The sequence below is a fragment of the Lepus europaeus genome, chromosome 1 (assembly GCF_033115175.1).
Source record: "Lepus europaeus isolate LE1 chromosome 1, mLepTim1.pri, whole genome shotgun sequence".
Taxonomy (NCBI): Eukaryota; Metazoa; Chordata; class Mammalia; order Lagomorpha; family Leporidae; genus Lepus; species Lepus europaeus.
In genome coordinates, this window is record NC_084827.1 from 18,085,978 (window position 1) to 18,101,642 (window position 15,665).

Consider the following 15,665-nt stretch of genomic DNA (forward strand, 5'->3'; position numbering starts at 1 on the left):
GTAAGGGTGATTTTATTTTTTCACCTAGAAATCTTTTATTTAAGGTATACAAACTTCATACATTTCATATATACAGATTTAGAAACAGTAATGCTTCCCACCCACACTCCCACCCTTCTTCCTCCTCCCTCTCCTGTTTCCATTCTTATTTTATACAAAAACCTAATTTTAATTAACTTTATATTCAAAAGATTAACTCTGTATACTAAGTAAATGGTTCAACAAATGGTATGGAAAAGTTAAAAAAAAAAAATCTATTCCACAACAGTCAAGACATGGGCTGTTCAAAATCATCACATCTCTAAGTGTCAATATCACTTCAATAGATTACCTTTTTAGTAACTCTATTAGTTACCATAGATCAGGGAGAACATATGGTATTTGTCTTTTGGAGACTGGCTTATTTCACTAAGTATGATGGTTTCCAGTTGCATTCATTTTGTTGCAAATGACAGCATTTCTTTTTTTTTTAACCACTGTGTGGTATTACATGGTGTACATAGACCATAATTTTTTTTATCCAGTCTTCAGTTGATGAACATCTGGGTTGATTCCATATCTTAGCTATTGTGAACTATTAATTTTTTCACTCATTCAATAAATATTTATTGAGTGCCTACTATTTGCCAGGTACTGTTAGATGTGCTACAGACATAGCGCTAAGCCAGTCTTTGCTCTAATGAAGTTTAATTCTGGTAAGGTTGACAGGTCACAAGGTTGACAGGTAAGGTTGATCACACAGATAACATATACTGTGATAAGTGCCCTGTCAAAGCAGAGTGATGGACTGTTCCAGAGAGTGATGGGGTCTGAGTGACAGTTTTAGATGGTAGTAGTGGGGGAGGTGCTCTCAGAGGAGACACTGGCTTTTGAATAGACACTTTAATGGGGTCAGGGCCCAGGCTGAGTGAATGCTATGCCTGCCTTATTGTTTTCATGTGAGATCACCATACATTAGGAGGAACACAAATTGTACCTTTCTCAAATGAGACAAATTAGGAGGATAAGGGAAGCCGATGCCATGTAGTAGGACGAAAAGTTGCAGATAATGATCATGTTTACCCCCAGGAGAGAGCGTTTAGGAGGAACATGATGGATTTCTTCAACAATTTTTAGGACTTTGTAGAAGAGGGACTAGATTTGTTCTCTTTGGATTTCATGGTAAAATGTATAGGGTGATTGCTTGGTTGATCAAAGATGAAAATTTTTTTTTGATGTGTAAGAATATTGACCACTTGCTAGTGAGATTGTAGACGAGATATGGATGGTTAGCCTGGATGACCGTTGAGATTGGAGTCTGAGCCTTTGACTGTTGGGATTGATGAAATTGTTACCTCACAAAACTTCCCACTCTATGGCCTTTTCACTGCAGGCATAGAAAGGCATGTGAATGCAGCAGCCATCTCTGAGAAAGGAAGGTAGTGTCCCACGGTTCTGTTTCCCAATCCATTGCCAAGCGTTTGGTTTCCGGGAACTCGGCGACTTCCTCTGTCAACCCTTGCAAAGTCCAGTAGGCGGTTCCGTGCTGTAGGAGACCAACCAAACATCACACAAGTCACCCCACCCAGGGAACAGCTTCCTCCCATGCTGGTTTCTTTTTTTATTTTAATTTTTTTAAAAAAGATTTATTTGTTTATTTTGGAAGTTAGAGTTCCAGAGAGAGAGAGAGAGAGAGAGAGAGAGAGAAAGTGCACATCTATCTGCTGGTATACTCCCCAGACGAGCACAATGGCCAGAGCTGGGCCAGGCTGCAGCCGGGAGCTTCATCCAGGTCTCCCACATGGGTGGCAGGGGCCCAAACACTTGGGCCAGCTTCTGCTTTTCCCAGGCCATTAGCAAGGAGCTGCATCCAAAGTGGAGAAGCCGGGAGAGGAGCAGTGCCCATAAGGGATGCTGGTATCGCAGAGGGTAGCTTAACCCTGATTCTGATTTCTGAACACCTACCTACTTCCCTTTCTGATGGGTTTGCAGCATCATTTTAGGAGAACAGGAACTTAGAGTGGGAGCTTAGTCCAGCTTTTAAATCCAAACAGACTCAGTGTTCTCCCTTTCTTACTCTTTCCTCTGCAACAGGAAAGTCAGCCTCAGCCCAGGCCCACTGAAAACCTGGGCCTTCCCCTGATGCCGCAGAAAAAAAAGTTAAGATCTGGGCTGAAACCAGTCTTCCCTGTGAAGCATTTGGACGATCCCACAGCCAGGCGGGAACAGTGGTTCAGGTGAAGTTCTGCCTCTTGTACTCATTTTCTTTCCTGTCCTTTCCTTATTCAAGTTACAGTCCCTTCTCAGTACAATTTAACAAAATGCTTTTGGTTGTAGGGAACATATGCGACATACATTGATACTATATATAGTAATACAAGAATGCTATCTATGCTATACATAATGCAATATATACTAATACTGCATGGCCGGCACCGTGGCTCACTTGGCTAATCCTCTGCCTGCGGCGCCGGCACCCTGGGGTTCTAGTCCCAGTTGGGGTGCCGGGTACTAGTCCCGGTTGCTCCTCTTCCAGTCCAGCTCTCTGTTGTGGCCCAGAAGGCAGCGGAGGATGGCCCAGGTGCTTGGGTCCCTGCACCTGCATTGGAGACTGGGAGGAAGCACCTGGCCCCTGGCTTTGGATTGGCGCAGCGCTGGCTGTAGCGGCCATTAGGGGAGTGAACCAATGGAAGGAAGACCTTTCTCTCTGTCTCTCTCTCACTGTCTATAACTCTACCTGTCAAATAAAAAAAAGGAAAAAAATATATAAATACTGCATATACTAATACTATGATACAACATATATTAATGAGACACAGTTTCTCTACATGACCCTCCACCTCATTTATACTCAAATGAAAGAGTAATACAAACCTGAGGTTTTCCACTGCCAAGTTATTCTAAGACTGAAGGGAAGTACAATGTCCCTCGCTGTGGCTGTAGGATTAGTTCCAGGGCCCCCAGTGAATACCAAAATCTGTGGATGCTCAAGTCCCTTATATAAGATAGTGTGATATTTGCATATAGCCCATGTAATGTTCCCAACTACTTTAAATCATTTCTAGATTGTTCATAATACCTAATAAATGTAAATGCTCTGTAATTGTTGTTAAAATGTATTTTTAGGGAATAATGACAAGAAACAAATGTCATGTTCAGTAAAGACAGAACTACCTAACTATAGCACATATCAGCAACACCTTGGGGGTAATATTTTCCATCAGTGCTTGGTTGGATATGCAGATACAGAATGCCTGGGCATGGATTGGCTGTATTCAAGAGTCTGTGCTTTGAGAAAACAGAAAAAGAATGTCAAGGGTTATAGTACAGGAACAATATGCTATGACAACACCAAGACAAGGAATTTCATCTGCAACTAGTTATACTGGGGCCAGTGTTGTGGCACCGTGGGTTAAGCTACAGCCTGTGAAGCCAGCATTTCATATGGGCACCGGCTGGAGTCCCGGCTGCTCCACTTCAGATCCAGCTCCCTGCTGATGTACATGGGGAAGCAGCAGAAGATGGCCCAAGTACTTGGGCCCCTGCCACCCACATGGGAGATCAAGACAGAGTCCTTGGTTCCTGGCTTTGGCCCAGCTCACGCCTGGCCGTGGACAGAAGATCCCTCCCTTTTTCTAACTCTGCCTTTCAAACACATAAATAAATCTCAAAAAAAAAAAAAAAAAAAGAATCTGTCGGACAGCCTATACCTAGTTTGATAGGAGATTCTGCAGTTCCTTCAAAGATGTACAGTGCTAAGTTCTGGCAGCATCCCTTGCCACTGAACAATACTTCCTCTCGACACCAATCCACGGCCCCTTGTCATTGTCATCTCTGAGAATGGCACCTAGTGCCTCTACCCCCTGACCTAGGATCTGCTAATGGGACTGTCTTTGTTAAGGTTTTCTACTGATGATGACTTCAAGTGTGAAGGGAAGTACTCCAAGATTTATGCTTTGAGGAGACAGAAGAAAATGTACCCTCAGCTCAATTTTGCTCCAGTCTATGAAAGAGAAGCGAGGAGAGATGGTAAGCCCCTCCCTCTAGGTAATGGTTATGGGGCTGGGGTTATGATTGACAGGGATCAGGGATCCGGCAAGCTGGCATCTCCTGCCATGGCTCTAGACTCTCATTTCTGGGTAGCATGGAGGCGAGGAACCAACAGAGTCTCAGGGGGTACTTAGCTTTGAACTCTGTCTAAATCCTCAAATGTCAAGAAAACTCAGTGTTCTCTAAAGACATCACCTGCCACTTTGAGCGTTTTTGCCATATTGTTGCATTATTTGCTCTATTACTTACTTAGGATTTTTCTTTAAAAGGATTTAAAAGAAAAAATCTTGTCCTAAATCATACTGTCAATGACATTCTGGTTTTGATGTACAAATTGTTGTGTTTTTCTTCCTGCCATACGTTAAATGGGATTCACAGTAATTCGATAGTAAAATGTTCATCCACGTCAAAGTGGTGTGCATCTTTATACTTAAATTGCTCCTCATTGAGGAATAAAGGGTCAGGCTAAGAGTTTCAGAGTCGACAAGTCTCTCTCTGTGGCTGGGCTAGAATATGGGGTGGAGGGGGTTGGAGTTGAGGTTGTATGGAAGACGGTCCAGTGAGAATGCTCCTTGCCTATCATCATTAACAACACATTTAGGGTCCTGTAACAGTTATCATGCACTAGGACTAGCACGTCTGTTATGTGAGACTGATGGGCGTGAAGGTCCTTGTTATTACATAAATGAGGGCTTGGGTTTTCCCTCGCAGGCAGCTGGGGCCCACAGAAGGGTTTGAGAACAGTTTTGTGCAGTACCTATATAGCTGATAGGCCCCCAGACGTCAGATAAGGGCCATTTCTCTACTGCTGCTGAGTTTTCCTCCGGAAGCAATGTTGGAGACTCCCGAAGGCATCCTAACCAGTTGCACAAGACCAGCCCCACTGATTGCTGAACGCCTTTGCCAGCTGGCCTGGGCCCAACCGGTCTCGGGTGCAGAGCCCCGAGGTCTTGTGCTGCCCCTGACCCAGCTCCTCGGACTTCCCTGCCGCCCCCCCCCCCAGACTTACTTGCTAACCCACCCCCTCCCTTACTTTCCCCCTGCCTCTCTTAACTCCCCATGGACGAGCTGACACCAACCTGTGGTACCGAATGCAACAGCACAGGTGTGGGGAAAAGCTGAGAAACGCCAGAGCATGCCTTATCTTGCTTTAAAAGGGGGCTACATCCAGCCTTGAAACCCGAGCTCAGTTCCCCATGCTTCCCAGCAGGCCCAGTGTGGAGGCTGTCCAAGTTTATCTACACTGATCCCTGGTGCAGGCTCCCCCTACCCCTGGAGGAGGAAGAGGGTCTCTCCTTCGCCAAAGCCCCGTTCACTGTCAGGCCTAGAATAAATAAGGCATCCATTTCTTTCCAGCGAAACGCCACCTGGAAAGCATAGTTGGAACTCTGTAAGCCGGATAAGGCGAACCTAACGGGTAATAGTACATTTAGTCAAGTCAGAGTTAAATCTTAAGTGATACCATATGTAAGGATAGCAACAGTTCAGCTTAAATCTGTATATGGGGGAAAGAATTAGCTCTAGAATCCAGAATCTAACCTAGACTGAATGTCTTTCTTTTTGCCAGGGCACGGATCCCATTAAGAACATGCCCAATTTACATTTCTAAACAGAACATTGACTATCTGCAGCACCTATTAGATTTATGGTGACTTTACAGTTTCTCTCCAGAAAAGCAAGCGATCACTAAGATTACTTATGTATCCATAAGTATCTGGCGCATTTGCTAAACAAAGGCAATCCATCAGGAACTCCAACGGGTGTCTCCACTCCAAGCAAGAGAGACAGCCGGCCCCTCTTCCTTTCCCTAGGAATGCTCCATGTTTAACAGGCATCCCAATAAAAATTAGGTGGGGAACACTTTGGACAGGGGCCAGGAAGGCTGGTGAGGAGGCTTCCCAAGAGATCGATAATAGGATATGAACTAAGGTGAGATCAGTAGGGACAGGCAACAGAGTCAAGGGACATGTAGAAGGCCTAAGGCATCCAGGCAGTGGGCTGAATGGCAGCAAGATGTCATGATGGAAGCTTCCAAATAACAGGCAGAGGTTATAAGACAATCCGGATAGAGAGAAGCCACTGACACCGAAGATAGGGAGAGTCGGAATGATACAGGAGTTCGACAATCCAACCTACGCTTGGGGAGAGGCCCAGAGGTACAGAGCATCCGAACGAATGCGAGCCCCCTGTTCCGTGTCGGTGTGGTTGCGGGGGTCGGGGCAGCCATTTGAAGTGGGTGAGATGGAGCAAGGAAGACTGAGCTGGCCAGTGTGTCTTCCACTGGGCCTTGAGAAAGGGCCGCCCTCTGGACGCAGCAGGGCCGGGCAGCCCGCAGTCCCAGATGCAGCTTGCAGGTGGCAATGGACCGCTGGCCGGCTGGTGCCTCCTGTGGCCCTCTCCTCACCGCCTCACGCTAGCGGCCCCTGAAGTCCTCCTGGCCACCCACATCCGTTCACCACGATGCCCTGTGCTTCGTCCTAGCTTGCAAGAGCGACAGGCCGCCTTCCAGGGTGACGTGGGAACCGCTCACCCTCGCCTCGCTGCTGGAAGACACATGCACCAGGGCCGCGACCGGGCCAAGCACCTTCCGCCGAGGCAGGGCCCAGCAGTGGGTCGTCGAAAACGTCTCTGCCATTAAGTGAAATCTCACCCAGAGTCGCCACCCCAATAAAACCACCTTCCAGCTGCAGCGGGCGTGGCCTCCCGTAGGGGGCGGGGCGGGCCGCCGCGAGCCGGGGCAGCGCTGGCCCCGCCCCCCGCGTGGCTGCGGGAGGGGGCGTGGCCGCGTCCCCGGGGGCCGGGGCGGCCTGCGCGGCCTGAGGGGGGGCGGGCCTTGGCCCGAGTGACGGCCCGACGGCCCAACCGGCGCGAGGGCGTGGGGCTGGCCTTCCTGCAGCCTCTTCCGCTTGCCGGCTGCGGCGCCTGGGACGGTTGCGGTGGGGCGCTTGGGAAGTCGTCCAAGATGATTAAAAAATTCGACAAGAAGGATGAAGAGTCTGGTACGCGCGGGGCTTTTGAGGCCCACCCGCAGATGCGGTGGGGGAACCGCCTGCACTCTCCTCCGCCCCCGCCGCCCTCCTCATTTCGGGACGGCGGGGCTGGGGGCGTGGGCGCCGGTGTTGGGGGCCGGCCCTCTCCCGCGCTGCCGCCGGGGCCGGCCGTGGCCCCTCCCCCGGGCTGCCGAGCCTCCCCCGGGGGGGTCCCGCGCAGCCTCGGGCTGCTCGGCGGCCCCGCCCCGCACCGCCCCCGCACCGCCCCCGGCCGGGCGCAGTCCCTCCCCGCGGGCCCTGGCGGGGCCGTGGGGCGCGGGCCCGCGGAGGCCCCGAGGGGGAGAGCCCGGCTGTCGGGCTGGGGTCGACGGGCGCGTGCTGTGTGGTGCCGTGCACCGTACAGCCTTCTTGGGGACCCCCACCCACTCACCCACCCACCCCCCACCTCCCCGCCCGGCTTTGTGGGACCTCGGGGGCGGGCGCAGGATTGTCCCGTGGGACGGAGGGCGCCCTGAGTCCCCAGTGCCGGTCTTGGAGCTAGGGCGAGTGGGGAAGATGCCAAACCGCCCTAGAGAACACGAGACGTGCGTGATAAGTTGCTGTCCCCAAAGCGTGGTGGAGGGTTGGGCTTCGTAGCCTCGCAGGGTCAGCTCTCACGTTGTTCTGACTCCCTGCAGGATCGTTCGTTTCTGCCTTGGGAGCCAGAGCCGCACACAGAACAGGGCTTGTCCGCAGAGTAGCCAGCAGTGCCCACCGTCACCTCAGTGTTCCACGCGTGCAACATTCTTGGAGAAACAGGGCAGGGAAAGAAAGGTGCTCATCTGGGGCAGGGGCTTAGGGCAGGGCCGAGTCAGAGTAGTGGCAGGATCTGTGTGCTTGTGCCCGAGAGCCAAAGGGTCCCCCCCCCCCCCCTTAGGAGAGCGCTCCCCAGCTTTCCGTACCCTGTACCCTTCCTTAGCTAGGAAGTTCCGTGGGACAGCTGCTGAAGACGTTCCTTTGTTTCGTAATACAGGTAGTGGCTCCAATCCTTTCCAGCATTTGGAGAAGAGTACCGTCTTGCAGGAGGTACGGCTTGCCGGTGTCCTGTGGGCTTTTCTGTGGTAGGGCGATGGGCAGGGAGGCCCTGGGGTGCTCCGCTCCGGACATCCACTGTAAGGACTCAGGCTTGAGGGAAAAGGAGGCGGGATTACCTGTCGCAGGAGAGTCTAGAACTTGCAGAAATGAAAAGAAATGCAGGCTCCGCCCGGGTCAGGAATTTTTAGTAAACCTTCAGAAGAGGTGTTAAATGCAAGGTGATTGACCGAAATTAGATACTAAGCTCATATTCCTACGCTCTAGATCAATACGGCGCACCTTATTTGATAGGTGACGGCCGTAATGTTGGAGTGGTTGACCCAAGGGGATGCGTTAGAAAGGAGGAGGGGAAAGCAAGGCCACATCTCATAATTTACCATATTCCATAGTAAATTGAGATCCGTGGACAACGAACACTTGAATATTGTGGTTAATCTTTATTGCAGCTGATTAGCTGCAACTTGTGAGAGGGAAGGTGCCAAGCATACTGTATGTGACAGATGTTCTTACGTTTCCATAGGCTCGGTTATTCAACGAAACACCCATCAACCCAAGAAGATGTTTGCATATTCTTACAAAGATCCTTTACTTACTGAACCAGGTAAATCGTTTAGGGTTTCCTCAGGTTTGTGCCCTGGAACAACATGTAACATGCAAGGAAATACTTTCTGAAAACTATACTTACTGATTTTTGAAATTTTTATTTTATTTTTCAAGTGGACAATATTTGGTTAGAACAGTCCTATGTGAAAATTCCTAAGCACAAGGACTGTGATACGGGCATCTTTCTCCTTAAGGTATTAAAGCAGCAGAGCACGTAGATCCTCAACAGATATTTACTGATTTGAACTTAACCAGCTCTGGTTGTACCGCATTGTTCAGGTGTGTTATGTCCCACTGAAAATATAGTGCAAAGTCAGACATTTTAAATATTTTATCTTTTCTTTGTATGATAATGATGTTCTAAAGCTTTGACTTTAATATCCAGATTTATATTTTTATCTCCTCTCCGCCATCACCAGCCATATGACTCTGGGCAAAATAACTTCATCATTTTGTGTTTTAGTGTCTACTTTTGTAGGTGGGAATTCCGGTAACCTGTTTTATAAAGGTGTAATGATTGGAAGAAATAATAAACATGAAGCACTGGAAATAGAGCCGGATATATAATAAGCATTTAGGAATAATTTTCATTCAGTCACTCAGCAAATACTTACTGAGTACCTGTTGTGTCCTGTGCAATGTTCTAGGCACTGGGTATATAATAGACAAAAACCAACAAAAATATTTGCCGTCATGGAATGTAGATTCTGCTTGCAATATATATTTAACTTTTCTTTTGGCTTTTTGTCTCAGCCTGTTAAAAAAAAAAAACCTCATGAAATGTCAAGGCCCTTAGAAAATATAATTGTGTTTCAGAGTTTTTTCCAAGTTCATGGAAAGTGCATATTACGAAGAAATCACCCGTGCGTTTCAAAGTGGTTTGCACCATTAGAAACGGATCTTTGAATTTTGTTTTACCTTGATTTTTGAAGTGTCGTTGTATACGTCACGTGCCTCCGGTGGTTTCCATGTGATGCTAAGGCAGTTACGGTTTCCTATCTGGATTCAAGGAGAATATTTTACCTTTAGTGTGCTTCAGGACTGAAGGCCGCATCACACATTGTGTCCAGATTAGCTGAAGCTATTATGTAAACAAAGTTTTAGAGTCCTCAAAGTTGATTGAAAGTCGTCTTTACTTTTACATGGCTAATACCGCCTTCATAGGGCAGTTTATGTTGAAACATTTAATTACCTTGATAAAATTATGAAGCATAGGATAACACATCTTCATAACAGGTTTGGGAAGAGTCATCTTATTTCTGCCCAATTCTTGGTAGAGCTCTATGGAAAAATACTTCAAACTTTCTACCAGAGGTAACAAATCCATCTATTGTCTGAGTTTCAAGTCAAAAAATGGGAACTTAAGGCTTTCACTAAGACTGAGAGGTACATGGGCTTCTAGATATTCAGGAAATACAAATGTTTAGGAAAGAAAGGGAATCTGTTGATGAGTAGGTTGGATTCTCATTTAGTTAGTTGCAGACTCTTACACTTTGTTTTTCACTTCAAGCTTTCAATGTTTGTCATCTCAGTTTTTTCATTATACTGATGGCAAGTGGATTGAACGCTAGTTACGTTTTATATGAAATCTGAAGTTCTGACAAGTGAGGCCAGCATATTCCATAGGATTGCTTTAATGGAGGCAGTGAAGCCTGGACTGGCAGTGTTCAGGTAGCCTGTGGTCTGAATCGTTTAGGAAGTGAGTGAGCTAGATTATAGAGGATCTATTTTTGCATCTCAGAAACGTGATTCCCACATCAGCAGCATTTGCATCACTGGGCGCTTGTTGGAAATGTGAAATCTCAGGCTTGCTTCCAGGACTCCTCTGGATCAGAATCTGCACGTTGGCAGGCTCCCCAGACGCTTTGTTATGCTCATTAAAGTTGGTGAAGCTCTGCAACGGAGCGTATTTTAGGGGCTCGAGTCAGCATCCTGTTGTCTGTTGCATGCAGCCCCTTGCACGTTGTTTTATAGGACGAATCTAGTTCCTGCCCTACTGGTTGGGCCCCCTTTTGCCATGTTTGCTGGGATTCCTAATGGATGGTTGAATATTTATTAGGGTTTTCTGATAACGTCAGACATTGTGCTGGGCATTAGATTACAGGAACCTGTAAGGTAAGGTCTCTGCTGGCAGGCAGTATGATAAAAACATCCCATTGTGATGAGAGTCTACTTGCTGGCAATGTTTTTACCCCCCCATAAGCCACAGTTACTCAGGGAAGTTAAAGCAGTTTCTGCTGCAGGGTTTGAAGCCACTGCTCCAGAGCTTTTAAACACGGTGTGTGATAGAGAAGGATTTTAAACAAGGAGTGGATAAATAAATGGCCATGTAGGTTTATAAATTGAAAGCCAGAAAAGTTTGAAAGAGGCAGAATGTTTACAAAGAGATTTTTTCCCCTGAGTTTTAAAAGTTTTACTTAAATCTAGAGAAGGTCCTTTATATTATATACATGTATATATATATATTTTTAAGCTGAAATGTTATTTTAAATTTTACTTAGGGTGAACACTTTGGAACTACAGAAGCCACAGAGGCCTTCTTTGCCATGACCCGGTTGTTTCAGTCTAATGATGTAAGTCACTCTTATTCTGCTAAGATGAAAAGCTCCTGATGCTTGTTTCTCTCGGGGAATCTTGGGTATTGCAAATTATGGACAGTTGCTTGAAACATTTAAAATTAAAAGCTGTTCACCTTCATAAGACTTTAAAATTGTTCGTTAAAGGGTGTGAAGATGCAAGAATTACCGTATGTGGTTTAAAGCTTTTCCTGGGGTGGGCATTTGGCACTGTGGTTAAGATGCTGCATGGGGGATGGGGGGCTGGCAGCAGGGTTCACTTGGCTAATCCTCTGCCTGCGGCGCCGGTACTCCAGGTTCTAGTCCTGGTTGGGGTGCCGGTTCTGTCTCAATTGCCCCTCTTCCAGTCCAGCTCTCTGCTGTGGCCCGGGAAGGCAGTGGAGGATGGCCCAAGTGCTTGGGCCCTGCACCCCGTGGGAGACCAGGAGGAAGCACCTGGCTCCTGGCTTCAGATCAGTGCAGTGCCAGCTGTGGCGGCCATTAGGGGAGTAAACCAATGGAGGAAAGGCCTTTCTCTCTCTCTCTCTCACACTCTCTCACTGTCTATAACTCTACCTATCAAATTAAAAAAAAAAAAAGGTGCTGCATGGGATGCCCACATCCCATGGAGGAGTGCCTGGGTTCGTTTCCTGGCCCCGCTGGTTTCAGCTGCTTGCTAATGTGCACCCGGCCAGGTAGCAGGCAATGGCTCAAGTACTTGGATCTCTGCCACCCATGTGGGAGAACTAGATTGAGTGTGTATATTCCAACTTGGGACCAGCCCAGTCCCAGCTGTGATAGGCATTTGGAGAATAAACCAGCAGATAGAAGATCTTTCTGTTTCTCTGCCTTTTTTCTTTTCTTTTTTGTTAAGAGATTGAAAGTTAGATTTACATATTTAGAGAGGGAGAGACAGTGATCTGTCATCCACTGGTTCACTCCCCAGATGGCTACCATGGCCAGAGCTGGACCGATCTGAAGCCAGGAGCTAAGAGCTTCTTTTGGGTCTTCCACATGGGTGCAGGGTTTCCAAGTACTTGGGCCATCTTCTGTTACTTTCCCAGTTGCATTAGCAGGGATCAGAAGTGGAGCAGCCTGGGCTCAAACTGGTGTCCATATGAGATGCTGGTGTTGCAGGCGGTGGCTTTACCCGCAATACCATAGAGCTGGCCCTACTCTCTACCTTTAAAATACATTTTTAAAGAGACTTACTTATTTATATTTGAATAGTAGAGTTACAGAAAGAGGGAAAGACAGATCTTTCATCTGCTGGTTTACTTCCCAAATGGCTGGGCCAGGCTGAAGCCAGAAGTCTGGAACTTCTTCTGGGTCACCCTGTGGGTACAGGGGCCCAAGCACTTGGGCCATCTTCCTCTGCTTTCCCAAGTGGAATTACAGGGAGCTGGATCGGAAGTGGAGCAGCTAGGGCACTCACCAGCGCCCATGTGGGATGCTGGTGCTGCAGGCTGTGACTTCTGCTATGCCACAGTGCTGGCCTCTCAGAGTTTTAAGAAAGTGTTTTTTAAAGCTGTTCCTCCATAGGTGTACCCTGTTTGAGCATCAGGAGTGGACTTGTATGGAAGTCAGAGCACGTAGCTACCAAATCCGACAGCTCCTGGTCAAGTTGCTGGTGGCCCTGGGGTTGATGTACTCAGCAGGGTGGGCAATTGAGCAAATAGCTGGATGTGGAGTGGGGAAGGGGACGGAGGACACGCTCACCTGCCAGCAGCTCTGCATCTCTCTTTTGTTACCGTAGACAAACCTACCTTGACTTTCTTTTCTTTTTTTTTTTTTTTAAAGATTTATTTATTTATTGAAAGTTAGAGTTACATGGAGAGAGGAGAGGCAGAGAGAGAGAGAGAAGTGTCTTCCATCTGTGGTTCACTCCCCCGTTGGCCGTAACGGCTGGAGCTGCACCCATCTGAACTCAGGAGCCAGGAGCTTCTTCCGGGTCTCCCATGCAGGTGTAGGGTCCCAAGGATTTGGGCCATCTTCACTGCTTTTCCCAGGCCATAGCAGAGAACTGGATCAGAAGAGGAGCAGCCAGGTCTCTAACCGGCGCCCATATGGGATGCTGGCGCTTCTGGCCAGGGTGTTAACTTGCTGCGCCACAGCTCCGGCCTCACCACCTTGACTTTCAAAGCACATCGGCTGCTGCTTCTCTTCTGTCTTCTCAATGGGGCACGTACTTCTTTTTGCCTAGCTCTAATGCAGAACCATACAGGGAAGTGGAGGTCCTAGGATACACAGAAGACTTTAAAAAGTTCGTGGAAACAGAATTGAAAGATACAAATAGGGGTCGGCATTGTGGTATGGGGGGTAAAGCTACCGCCTTTGAAGCCAGCATTCCGTATGGGAGCCAGCTCAAGTCCTGGCTGCTCCACTTCTGATCCATCTCCCTGCTAATGTGCCTGTTTCAGGATCTTGATCTCATTTGTTCAGGCTTTCAATTGACAGCTCTGCTGTTGTTTGCAGCTGATCAGGGTGCAAGTGTTTTGGTACCCATTGAGTAGAAAGTTTGGTCCAGTCAGAATTGTGTGTGCAGAACCAGTTGAGATAGTCTGTGGTTGTTGGCTATTGTGTCTACTTTAAAAAAAAAAAAGCTTTTAGGCTGGCGCCGAGGCTCAATAGGCTAATCCTCCGCCTTGCGGCACTGGCACACCAGGTTCTAGTCCCGGTGGGGGCACCAGATTCTATTCCGGTTGCTCCTCTTCCAGGCCAGCTCTCTGCTATGGCCCAGGAAGGCAGTGGAGGATGGCCCAGGTTCTTGGGCTGTGCACCTGCAAGGGAGACCAGGAGAAGCACTTGGCTCCTGGCTTCGGATAAGTGTGCTGCGCCGGCCGCAGCGGCCATTGGAGAGTGAACCAACGGCAAAAGGAAGACCTTTCTCTCTGTCTCTCTCACTGTCCACTTTGCCTGTCAAAAAAAATAAATTAATTAATTAAAAAAAAAGCTTTTAATTTCAGAATAGTTTTATTTACAAAACAGAAATTGTGAAGTAGTGCAAAGTTCCCATATACCCAATACCCAGCTGCCCTGTTGTTAACACTTTTTGTAGAATGTACAATATATAAACCACACCCAGCTTTCCCTATTATTAACATCTCAGGTTAGTATAGTTGTCACAATTAATGAACCACACCCAGCTCCCACTGTTTTTTTTTTTTAAATCCAAATTCTCTCTATCCTTCCAACCACTCCTAGCTTCTAGTAATCAGCATTCTATATTCAGATTCATTTTTAAGCTCCCATTTATGAGGGAAAACAAGTGGTATCTTTCTGTGTCTGATTTATTTCGCTTAACATGATGTGCTTCAGCTCCATCCAGTTTGTTGCAGATAGTAAGATCTCATTCTTCTCTATGGCCGTGTATATATACTATGTCTTTATCCATTCTCATCCATTCATCTGATTTCTTTATCCATTCATCTGGTGATGGGTACCTTGGTTGATTCCGTATTTTGCCTATTGTGAACAGTGCTGTAATAAACATGTTGGAGCAGATATCTCTCTGATACAGTGACTTCATGTATATACCTGCTAGCGGGCTTGCTGAATCTTGCGGCAGTTTCGCTTCTAGTTTTTAAAGAAATCTCCATTCTGTCTTCCATAGTGACTGTCCGAATTTGCATTTTCACCACAGTATATTAGAGTTCCCTTTCAGACATAATGACGCATAGGGTTGTGTTTGGAAGCACAGAGAAGTTTCTCCATGCTACGCAAGGCCTAACAGTGGACACCCAGAAGATCAGTCAGCCCTGAAAGCAGCAACCAGTGATACATATTGTGGAGAATGTCACACAGAAAGTGCAATAGGATCCAGGGATCCAATCAGATGCCGAGAATATGGACAGAATTATATACAAGAAAAGGGCTAAAAGATTGGTAATTTTTAAAAAAGATTTATTTATTTACTTGAAAGAGTTACACAGAAAGAGAAGGAAAGGCAGAGAGAGAGAGAGAGAGAGAGAGAGAGAGAGGTCTTCCATCTACTGATTCACTCCCCAGTTGGCTGCAACAGGCAGAGCTGTGCCGATCCCAAGCCAGGAGCCAGGAGCTTCCTCTGGGTCTCCCACTCAGGCACAGGGGTCCAAGGACTTGGGCCATCTTCCACTGCTTTCCCAGGCCATAGAAGAGAACTGGATTGGAAGTGGAGCAGCCGGGACTTGAACCAGCACCCATATGGGATGCCGGCGCTGCAGGCAGTGGCTTTACCGGCTCTGCCACAGCGTCGACCCCTTATTGGTGCTCTTGACACTTGATGAAGCATGTAGAATCAGAGTCGCGTTTTTCTTTGTACTTGGATTTGCTGTTAATGTTGTATAGCTTTTGGTTTATACCTTTATTTATACAACTGTATACATATGATTTCATGTTTAAAATCATACTTAGATATCTAATGTAAAGAAATTGT

At 47.3% G+C, this 15,665-nt stretch overlaps 2 protein-coding genes across 2 annotated transcripts in view; both read left to right on the top strand.

Moving 5' to 3' along the window:
• The window catches only part of TSGA13 (testis specific 13), a 29,586-nt gene extending 22,915 nt beyond the window's left edge, over positions 1 to 6,671 (top strand). The window contains exons 6-8 of the mRNA XM_062195162.1: positions 2,074 to 2,216; positions 3,881 to 4,008; positions 6,511 to 6,671. Coding sequence (XP_062051146.1) covers positions 2,074 to 2,216; positions 3,881 to 4,008; positions 6,511 to 6,671 — 432 coding nt within the window. The remainder of the gene's footprint in view (positions 1 to 2,073; positions 2,217 to 3,880; positions 4,009 to 6,510) is intronic.
• Positions 6,672 to 6,932: 261 nt separating this feature from the next.
• COPG2 (COPI coat complex subunit gamma 2) overlaps positions 6,933 to 15,665 on the top strand; it is a 135,816-nt gene continuing 127,083 nt past the window's right edge. Inside the window, exons 1-4 of the mRNA XM_062199635.1 lie at positions 6,933 to 7,028; positions 8,032 to 8,084; positions 8,614 to 8,694; positions 11,198 to 11,269. Coding sequence (XP_062055619.1) covers positions 6,992 to 7,028; positions 8,032 to 8,084; positions 8,614 to 8,694; positions 11,198 to 11,269 — 243 coding nt within the window. The 5' untranslated portion in view covers positions 6,933 to 6,991. The remainder of the gene's footprint in view (positions 7,029 to 8,031; positions 8,085 to 8,613; positions 8,695 to 11,197; positions 11,270 to 15,665) is intronic.